This window comes from Sceloporus undulatus, chromosome 10 (assembly GCF_019175285.1).
Source record: "Sceloporus undulatus isolate JIND9_A2432 ecotype Alabama chromosome 10, SceUnd_v1.1, whole genome shotgun sequence".
Classification (NCBI taxonomy): Eukaryota; Metazoa; Chordata; class Lepidosauria; order Squamata; family Phrynosomatidae; genus Sceloporus; species Sceloporus undulatus.
This window is the reverse complement of record NC_056531.1, coordinates 8,776,081-8,787,371: the sequence shown is the minus strand read 5'-3', so window position 1 is coordinate 8,787,371 and position 11,291 is coordinate 8,776,081. Positions and strand designations below refer to the sequence as shown.

General features: G+C 38.9%; 1 protein-coding gene across 1 annotated transcript in view; it reads right to left on the bottom strand.

Annotated features, from left to right (window-relative positions):
* Positions 1–327: 327 nt before the first annotated feature.
* The window catches only part of LOC121916500 (fibrosin-1-like protein), a 699,030-nt gene continuing 688,066 nt past the window's right edge, over positions 328–11,291 (bottom strand). The window contains exon 5 of the mRNA XM_042441668.1: positions 328–429. Coding sequence (XP_042297602.1) covers positions 328–429 — 102 coding nt within the window. The remainder of the gene's footprint in view (positions 430–11,291) is intronic.

The window sequence follows — 11,291 nt, the reverse complement described above, 5'->3', positions numbered from 1 at the left end:
TGTCTTATATTATGGCTTATTTTCAGGGGATGTCTTATTTTTATTAAGTATGGTACAACAATCTACATTTATTCAAATATAGTTAAGTCTTCTTCTGGAACATCGTTATAACTCTCCAAATCCAGAATTCCATCCTTCCATTTCCTTTAAAACCATTCGCCCCAATCTTTCCACTTGGCAAACAGGCTCAGAAAACAGGGGTGTTTTGCATGGGTGTGGAGGAAGAGACAGCAGAAGGTGAGCCTGGGGGTCTGTGGGGTTAAACCTTCCCAGTCCCAGGAGATTATCACATGTGAGGCTTAGCGTTCTCCCATCATCAACTCGGCTTTAAATTGTCCAGATCGCATACTCAAGGTTCACATCCCCGTGTGCTTCTTCCATCCTTCTCTCATGTTTAAAGCGTAATGGAGCTGTCCCCACGCACTTGTCCTGTCAGTAAAATGCAATGGAGCCGTCATTTGGTAATAATAATAATAATAATAATTTTTATTTATATCTTCCCACCTCTCCCGATGGATCGAGGTGGGATCACAACAGAGTTAAAAACAATTACAATATTACAACATTAGTTCTCGTTATTGCAAAATGATGGCTTCATTACGCTTTGCTGACGGGTCAAGTGCGCGGGGGTGCGAACCCCGATCACGCAATTTGGATGATTTAAAGCCTTGAAGGTTGAGAGAATGTGACTTTCCCAAGGTCACCCAGTGGGTTTCTATGGCTGAGTGGGGATTTGAATACTGGGCTTCTGGAGTCCTCATACCAGCAAGATTTATTCAGGATAGCTTTACCATTGCCTTCCTATTGGGCTGAGGGAGTGTTGACTTGTCCAAAATCATCCAGTGGGTTTCCATGGCTGAGTAGGGTTTTGAACCCTGGTCACCCAATCTAATATTCAAACTTATTATTATTATTATTAATAATAATAATTTCCCGCCTATCATCAAAGCTCAAGGAGGAGTACATTTTAAAATATGAAGCACAATTTAAAAAAACACACACATAAAAACAGCAGTTAAAATACTATACTATAAAACCATTAAAGTACACTCATATATGAGCACATTTAAAAAAATATACTAATGAAAAAATCATGGTGTAAAACTGACTGGGTAGGCCTGCTGGAAGAGATGTGACTTCAATGTTGTTTTAAGTGCTGTCAACATATTCACCTGCCAAATCTCTTCTGGCAGATCATTCCACAGTTTAGGGGCAGCAGATGAAAAAGTCCTTTGGGAAACTCTTGCCAGTCTAGTCCTGGTTGGTTGGAGCAAACCTTTCCCAGAGGACCTGAGTGTACAGGGAGGATTGTATAGGAGAAGGTGCTACTATTAGTAACCTGGACTACACCACAACTGGTCCTTGTATACACTGTTGAAACTATTTTAGACACTTTTACATGGTTTCCAATAGTTGTTATGCTACGATTTGTACCCCATCCTAAAATCTGAGATGTCAATGAACTCTGCTATGTTCTACATAGTTTAGCCTCTATTTTTCCCCCTGATAGTAATGGGGACTATTACTGGCCTGGCCCCTCTGAACTTTTGGATCCCAGTGATGAGTACCCTTCCCCCAGTGTTTAGGATCCCGAAACACGCTGGAACATACTTCTAAACATGTATAGGACTGCACTGTTCTGCTACAGGATACAGAAGATATCACAGTGCATACATGCAACCATTTACTGAATGTCAGTATTAAACAGTGTGGTTAGATCAGGGCTAGAGTCATATGTGATGAAGCACACCATAAGGTAGGAGCATCAATAGTAACTCACATGATGGAAGGATATTCTCATTGCGAGGACACTGCCATGTACATAACCTAGCATTAATAACGCTATGCAGTCTCTGTTGACCCATACACAACCCACCCAACCAGGGGCTCTTATAATCCTTGGTAGAATACCATCCTTACCAATCTTACTTATGTACCAGGTGGAGTTATAACTCTCCTTGATTTTTCTCAGTTAGAAGTTTATATATGATCAATACAGGAAAGATTCCCTTATCTTGAAATTGCCTCTGAAGCTGCGAGAGAAAAAAAAATTCTTTGATGCTTTCAAGAAACTACACACATAAATAAGAAAAGCCACCGCTCCTTCTCACTTAAAAAGCAAGGGGAAAAGAAAATCTAATTTAAAGGAATCTGCTAATTGGAACACCATGGGAGAACTGCATGTTCATTAAAAAAGCAACAAATTTATAAAGCCAGTGCTGCCATATTAATGAGGCAGAAGAGTAACGCAGTTAGACTTTTTAAACCAATGGTAATTAGATCCTTTCACTTTCTATTTGAGAGAGTTGTTATTATTATTATTACTGTTCATTACTATTAGCTATGCCTTTCTTCGTCCTTTTTGCAGGATCCTGCAAAAACCAATGCAACCATTTCTGATACGTTTGATCAAAAAGGGGAAGGGGGGTTGGACAAAAAAACGTGTCCAACTTGATCAATGCAGACCTGAAAGATATTTTGATGGAATGGAGGGAAGCTAAAGGGAAAAGTCTACAATATCCAAAATAAGTTCTCCCTGAAGCATCACCATTTCCAACTGTCAAATAGTTACATGAATTATTCCACAATTCAATACACAACATTAATTTCACTTCATAACATAAGTCCTCTGAACAAGAAGTATAGCACCTAGCTCCTTCTTATAGCTAAATAAATTCTAAGCACTAAACTAGGCTGCTGCCACACTGCAGTATTAATGCAGTTTGACTCTGCTTTAACTGTCATGGCTCCATCCTGTGGAATCCTGGGATTTGTAGTTTGTTGTGGCACCAGAGCTCTCTAACAGAGAAGGATAACTATCTCACAAAACCAAAATTCCCAGAATAACACAGCATTGAGTCATGGCAGTTAAAGCAGTGTCAAACTGCATCAGTTCTGCAGTGTAGATACAGCCAAAGTCATAGCCAGCTATTGCAATGTGGTGTTCTTGCAACTCAAGAGGCCCAGTTCAGATATAGTAAAAAAAAAATCCAGACCAACCTAAAAACCTGTTCCTTGGGTAGAGATAACAAGTAACCAGTGATAAAATATTCCAAGGAGCAGTTATCCATTTGCAAAGACAAGCTTTCCACTGTTTGTTGCATTCCAAGGGATACAGTGTTGTTGTTTCTTAAATAATATTCCTTGAATTTCTTCCTCAGCCAATAATTGACTCTAATGTTTTCTATAAACATGCAAATCTCATGGCTGTGTAGGAGTAAAAGAACCAAGATGACAAGGGCAACAGTGTAAAAGATATCCATTCCCTTTACCATTAATTACAGTACTAGTTTTCCTTCTTTCCTCCCTGCTATAAAAGTCAGCGAAAGGCGCTGCTCACATGAATTGGAAGGACCCAAGCACTGATTTCAGTTATCAGTTTGAAAGGAGGCTGAAAGGAGATGATATTTCGATGCTATCAAAGTACAATTGACAGAACAATTGACAGTGGAAGGATATTCTGATCGTTTTCTAGGAACCTTGGAGGAAGAAGAGAGGAGCGAGAAAGTGAATTTGCAAGCCTCCTGTTCTTTGCTGTCATATTCACTTTCAGTTCAGATGAGCTGATGTATTAATGTTACAAAGGGACCATAGCCCAGTGACAGAGCGCATGATTTGCCTGCAAAAGATCCCAAAATGAATCCTTGGCATTTCCAGTTTAAAAGGGTGAGACAGCAGGTGTTAGGAAAGGCCGCTTCCTGAAGCCCCTAACAGTTGACAAGAATGGGCTTAATGGATGATGATGGAGATGGCCTTTTTCATTGTATGGCCACAGCTATGGGCTAGATGTGTGACTGATTCTGGACACCTCCTTTCTGACCTCAGAAAAGCAACTCACACAAGTGACAGTGCTGGGTGGCACCATAGGATACCCATGTAAACAGCCTCCCAGAGTCACTCCAAAGTGCCCAGGTAACAGAAGTAATTTGGGGCCAGAACACACTGGCAGCACCTGGAGTATTCTGGCCCCTAGCTCCTTCTTAGAGCTAAATAAACTCTAAGCACTAAACAAAGGCTGCTGCCACACTGCAGTATTAATGCAGTTTGACACTGCTTTAACTGTCATGGCTCTGTCCTGTGGAATCATAGGGTTTGTAGTTTGTTGTGACACCAGAGCTTTCTAACAGAGAAGGATAACTATTTCACAAAACTAAAAATCCGATGCCTTTTGGATTTTTTTCCCCAAAAAATGTTTTTGCACTGTGCATGGTTGAAGCTGTGGATGCAGACTCCATGGATATGGAGGGCCGACAGTAGTAGTTTGCTCTCCCTCAAAGAGGGGAGTAGTGTAAAATCTGTATCTCTAACGCAGTGCCAGATTTTAAAATAATACTCTCTTTTTAGCTCAGGCTAAAACACATGGAGCATTATTAGTTTCCCATGTTGCCTTCATTGCCATTTCAGTCCTCCTACTTAACCACTTCCTCTCAAATCAGAGGGTAAGATTAAACCTGTTGTAGCTGAGTAGCTCATAATAGTCCTGACAGACATTGTTTTTCCTGGGCCTCATGATTGGGGAGTTCAGCAGGAGAGCCCTGGAAAACCAAACAGGTCAGCTCTTTTTTATTGGGGGTTTGTGTCTAATCAACAGGGGAAAAGGGAGGCCTCAGGTCACACATGGAAATCACTACAGCTAGTTAAGTCACCAGAGGTTATTAATAAATCTCCCACTATTTCCTTAAGTAAATAATTGGAGGCCCATCTTTCAAACAAGTTAAGTCTGGCTGTGTTATGGTACCAATTTTATCCTTCCCTTTTCCGCCACCAAGCAGGAAGCACAAATCTCTGGTGACAACAATGGCAAACTGTGAATTATAAACATCCATGTGTCTCTCATTTGAGGGCCTCCTCAAGTTTCCTTGACAGCTGGGAATAAAAAAGAAAAAGAGAGGGTCTCTAGGCTCTCGCCACACTGACGCACCTCCAGCCACTTGCTAAAATAACAACAAGCGACAACAGTGTTTGGCTGAAATTGCCGCACCTTCCGACAAGGAAACGTGAGACGCTTGTGTGACACTATTTCTGGCAGTCTCTCAGAGGGAGTTGTGTTCCACAACTTCTTCAGAGTGGGTCTTTTCGGGAACTCTCTCAGCTTTTAGCTTTTGAAGAGAGAATGCTAAACCCTCGCCAGGAAGAAAATGTTTCCCAGGAAGAATAATTCTACACCAACAGCACATCCTCAGTTTCCATTTAGATGGGCCTTCCAGAGATCTTTTACTGTCTGGAGTTAGGAAGTGATTTCTTTTATAAAGCGGTACTGAGTTTCTTCCTGTGTTTTTATTTCCTATGTATTCTCTTAAGTGTGTGTGAGAGAGAGAGAGAAAGAGAGAGGGGGGGAAAGAGGCAAAGAGGGAAAGAGAAAGAGAGTGGGGTAGGATAGAAATGACTAAAGATTTGGCCGTCAACTTCTCAGAATATTTTACCAGTTCCATTGGTTAGGTGATCATTGCTACCTTCAGCATACTGTATTTACTTGACATCAAAATTATGGATTTTGATATGACCCCGTTCATAAGTTGAGGGCAAAACTTAGATGCATGTAACAAAGAATGTAAATGACGGAGCAGAGGAAAACGATGCCATAAAACTTACAAAATTCCAGCAAGCATAGCCATTTGTGCTCACCTTAAAGGTTGGATGGATGAGGAGGGACCTATGGGTAGATTGTGGCTTTGTGATGTGTGGATAGGCAACCAGGCACAGGCAGGGCTAGTTGACCCAGTTGACCCAGGTTTTTGGAGTCAAATTTTGACTAAAATTTCAAACGTATACATGAGTATATATGTTAAATGGGCAGAGGATTCGGATGGGCTCAATACAGATGCCAGAGAGTTTGTAGTGATCCTATTTCATGCCAAGATATGAATTTTTATCTGTATGCTCAACCCTTGATGACTGTACCATCACATAGTCAGCTGCATCTGTAAATGCGCACAGGTGCAACACAACAGCAGTGGCTCTGTGGTGCAGGAGAATGACAGAGCATGAGAACAGAGGACTGAGCAGAGGAGGAAAGTGTGGTATCTGGAAAACTGCTATGGTTATGCATGGGAAGGGGTGGCAAAGAGAGGCACAGTATTGGAGGGGATCTGCCCATGTGCTTATGCTCAGGAGATGGCAGGAACTGAAAATAAATCAGTAGATTTTGGAAGTATGGGGTGATTAGGAAATGCAGTTTCAGGGATGGCAACTGGACAAAATAATGGGGGCCACGAGTTGATGCAAGGCACAGAGTGTGCTAGTCATCCCTGCCCTATATAAACCAAGGTGGCCATCAAGAAAACAGGAGAGGAGGGTAAGCATGGAAGAGAGTGACAACAGAAAAAGCTAGCACTAAATGGCAAAGAAAGGAAAGGAAAGGAAAAGGAAAAGGAAAGGAAAGGAAAGGAAGAAAAAGGTCTGGGTAGAGGAACTGCTAACTATGAGAAATGCTGGACTATATTTGAGTATGTTAAGTAAGCCAGCATCAAATCTAAAGGGACTGCCAACTTCTTATGCCAAAGCTAAATCTGTGCTGTCCTGCTGAAGACCCTAAAATGGCTTGCATGCCATCTGTGATTCTTTCAAGTTGCAAAGAAAGAGCAGATGACTGGTTTACATTAGGCATAAACATATCAATCATACACTCATATGTGCATATGCATAAAACACTTCTATTCAGATTAAAAACATGTGCTAATATTCACAGATCTTGCTTTAAAAATCAGTAAAAGGAAGATTAATTCTAATTGTAATTAACAGGCAAAATGAATGTGATACAGGAGATGTGGAACTCAATAATCTGACTTTTTATTTGTAATTCAAAGCCACAAAAATGGGTAGGGGGCAAGTCTATGCTGCCACCACCGCATCCCTAGCTGATTGTTAGGGCTGTGATGCTCTGTGTTATTGGTTGGGAGCCATGCAACTTTTGGACTTCAACCCCCATAGAGCTCCCCTTTGGCTATCCTTACTATGAGGAATGAGAATTATAGTCTGATATAATCTAGAGGACCACATGTTCTACAGTCATGTTACAAAGCATTAGTTTCAGCAACTTGGGTGGGCAATAGAAGCATTTCTAGCTGGATAAAACAACCAACTGTATAATCGTCAAGGATTTCCTTGTCATGCCCTACAGAACCCTTGCAGCAACATGGCCTTCTCTGTATTAGCACCCATACTCTGGAACAATCTTTCATCTATGATAGGTTAGGTACTGACAACCAGGAGCTTCCAGTGTTTCTAGAAGTTACTAGTTTACTCTGGCTTTGTTTATTCCAACCTTGTATCACGTTTGGTGCAGTGGGCCTTTAATTCCAACCTTGTATCACATTTTGTGCAGTGGACCCCCTGTGGATACAAAAATCCATGGATGCTGAAGTCCCATTATATACAGTGCCATAATAAAGTGGTATATCTTATATAAAACGATGAACAACTCAAAGGTTTGCTTTTTGGAACATATATATATATATATATATTTGAGCAGTCGGTGGTTGAAACTGTGGATGCAGAATCTGTGGATATGAAGGGCTGACTGTAATTATAATGTTGCATTTTATAGTATTTTATTATTTTAATTTTTTATAGACAGCTTTGAGATTTTTTAAATGGAAAGTGGTAGATAATTATTTCAAAAAAAGTAAGTGAGTAAGTGCTGGCACTAAGAGGGCAACAGAAGTAACAAGGTAGGGACAACTGTGTTGGCCATAAAACAAAACAAGATCCTAAACCTGTCTTCTAGTAACATCTTTACTGAACCAACCTATAATTAGAACTCCATAGTCCCTTCTCTGTACCCAGATAATTCTGTATTACAGTAAAAGAGCAAAAGGAGTAATTGCATGTCTTGTTAAGTTACAATCCTAATGTTACCTAGTTACAGCAGAAGGGAGTTATGGAATAGTTGCCTTAGACACTGTAACATAATGCCATACCAGATCTGGAAAGAAAATATTTGACCAAAGTCATAAAGATAAAGGTATGAAATAATGACACTACAAAATGTGTAAACTGCATGAAGGGGAAAGGCACTCACTAGTCCACAGTAACTTGTATGGGCCAATTCAGACTTTATATGAAGTAGGAAATTGTTATTTACTAACCTTTATAGATTATTTTTTCAGGTACTACGTGACCTATCTGGACAAAGAGAAAAGCCAGACCTGCTACTGAACTACTATATTGCAACAGTGAGCAACAAATTTGGCAGAAAACTGCAAGCTCTTCAACAATGGTGGTGAATACATATCATACCCCATCATGTAGGATGCAAATGGGTATTCAACCCCAAACAAAATGAAGAAGGGGAGATCTAGAAATACAAAGCCAGATTAGTAACCAAGGGCTATTTACAGAAATATGGTGAAACCTTTTCACCTGTAGTGAGGGATAGCACAATAAAGACACTCTCAAATGCGGCAGCATCCAGAAGATGCGTGTTGAGCACTTACAGTAGATGTCAAGACGGCCTTCATATATGGAGAAATCAAGACAGTAATCTACATGGAACCACCTCTTGGATTTGAAAAAGCAGGAAACAAGCCACTTGTTTGCAATCCTCAGAAAAGTATTTATGGTGTAAAACAAACTGCAAGAGCTTGGAATGAGAAAGTAAACAAGATGCTAATCAAAGACAGCTTTACACAAGGCAAAGCTCATCCCTGCCTCTACACACAATATAAAAATGATCAATGGACTTACATATTATGTTGATTTGATTTTTTCTTCACAAGATGAAACTAATTGTGAAGAAATCATAAGCCACCTAAATAAAAAAAAGATGAAGTGAACAGGCTAGGAGACACCACTTATTATCTAGGAATACAGTTAGAATTTGGAAGCTATCTCCTCAGTCAAGAACAAAGGATTCATGAGGTCTCAGAACACCTAGGACTCAAGGAGGCCAACCCAGTGTCCATACTTATGGAAACAAGAGAGATGAACGGAGCGAGCTTCTACCAAATATTAATAAACTCAGAAGTGTATAGCTGACATTCCTAGCCACCACCATGAGACCAGATATTGTCTCAGCAGTTGGAATTCTTGGTAGAAAAACAAACTCATCAAGTAAAAGGGACTGAAATGTAATGAAAGGAGTGGCAGATACTTAAAGAGCACTGCACACTTAAAAGGTAAAGCTACAGCCACCAACAGTCCCAGACTAGTAGCTTACACAGTTGCGGATTGGACTGGAGACTCTACAGATCGCAAATCTGTTTATGGGAACTTGTTATTCTTATAGAGATGGAGTAGTCACCTGGACAAGGAAGAAACAAGACGCTGTAGCACTCTCTTCTACTGAAGCAGAATACGCATCAGCTGCTCAAGCATGCTATGCTAGTTACCAGAGGGACTTGGAACAGTGGAATCAAAGAACTTCTGGAGGACAACCAGAGTTGCATAAAGCTGTCACAAATGGAGAGGTTCAATTCATGCACCAAGTACTTAGATGTGAAATATCACTTGCTGAGAGATCTGTAAGAAATGTTGCTTATTTTTTAAATTTTTTAATATAAATTTTTATTAATAAAACTGCAAATCAACATACAATACACATTGCACAGGATACCACTTCACAACGTATTAACTAATGACAACATAAAACATAAAACACAGAACAAATACTAAACTTCTTCAGGTTATATTTTATCATTATCTATTCATCTACTTCCAGTCTTCCTTATTTCATCTTTATCACAATACATTTTTACCCAATTCCCTAGGATTTTCTTATACCTTTAAATAAAAATTCTGTATATTTGTGTTGGTTTTACAGTGCTAATCATAGGCTGCTTTCTGCCAGCCCTTATATCAGCTATAAATAAACTATTACACCAAGAGATAAAGAAATGCATTTCAAGATTTCTGTCATCTTTCCTATGGCAGTCATATCTTTTACTAATTACAGTACATTACATTAAAATTCCATCTTTGTTTCATACAGAATTCTTTTCACAATCCCAATCCTTTATAGTTTCTTTTGAGGATTCATTTTTCATTAATGTAGTTAGTATATCCCTTACTTTCAACAACCATTCCTCTATAGATGGTATCTGTGCTTTTTTCCAATAGTTGGCGTAGAGGATTCTTGCTGAGGTGATCATATATAATATAATTTTATCGTAGTTTCTATTATGGATGTTTATATTAGATTTATTACCTATCATACTGAGCAGGAAAAACTCCGGGGTTAAGGGAATGCTTATCTGTAAAATATCCATCATCATTTCCTGTATTGCTTTCCAATATTCTTTTGCTTTGTTACATTTCCACCAACAGTGGTAAAAATTCCCTTCCTGTATGTCACATTTCCAACACCTTTTAGATCCCGTATTGTATATTTTGTTTATCTTAGAAGGTGTCATATACCACCGATAAAACGTTTTGGAGTAATTTTCTTTTAAGTTTTGACATGGTGTGAATTTATTTGTAATAGGCCATGATTTTTCCCAGGACTCAAGATCTATAGTTCTACCTATAGCCCGAGCCCATAATATCATTGTATGTTTTATTGTCTCAGATTATAAATCTTGATTTTTAAGTAGTTTATAGAATTTTGCTAAACATTGTCCCTTCTTGTCAAAAAAGATTTCATCTAGCTCATTTGATATTTTTGTTATTCCTTGTTCTTTTTTACCTTGTCTAAATGGAGCATTTAGTTGATTGTATAGGAACCAGTTTACATTTAGATTTTCTTTTTGTAATTGTTCTATAGATTTCATTCTATATTCATTCTTCTCTTCCATTGTTAGTAGATCTTTATACTTCAACCATGGTTCTCTATTATTTCTAGTTCTATATAAAAAAGCCTCCTGTGCTGAAGTCCATCCTGGGATTTCTTTATAAAACTGTTTTTTAATTTTAGTCCGTATCTTGAATAGAGAACATCTTACAAAGTGGTGTACAAAGTTTTTGTTAATTTTGGATTTTCCATACCACATATAACTGTGGTATCCATAGTGCATATAGTCTCCTTCCAAACAAAGTAAACGGTCATTATCTAGTTTTACCCATTCATTTAACCACATTAAACATGGTGCTTGGTAGTAAAGTTTAAGATTAGCTCTTTTCAAAAAGAATCTGAAGACGTATTTCTTTTCCCAAGCCTTCTCACCGTGAAAAATCTTCTCTTACCCCTTTTCATTGATGACCCCGGACTGTATATATCGATTTCCCCTTCCATCTGGCCCTTTTGTCGTTAGTCTTACTATGTTGCTTTTAATGCTGTTTTTAATTGATTTTATTGGAATGTTTTTATAAATAATTGTTCGCCGCTTTGATCAAAATTTTGGAAAAGCGGGTTACAA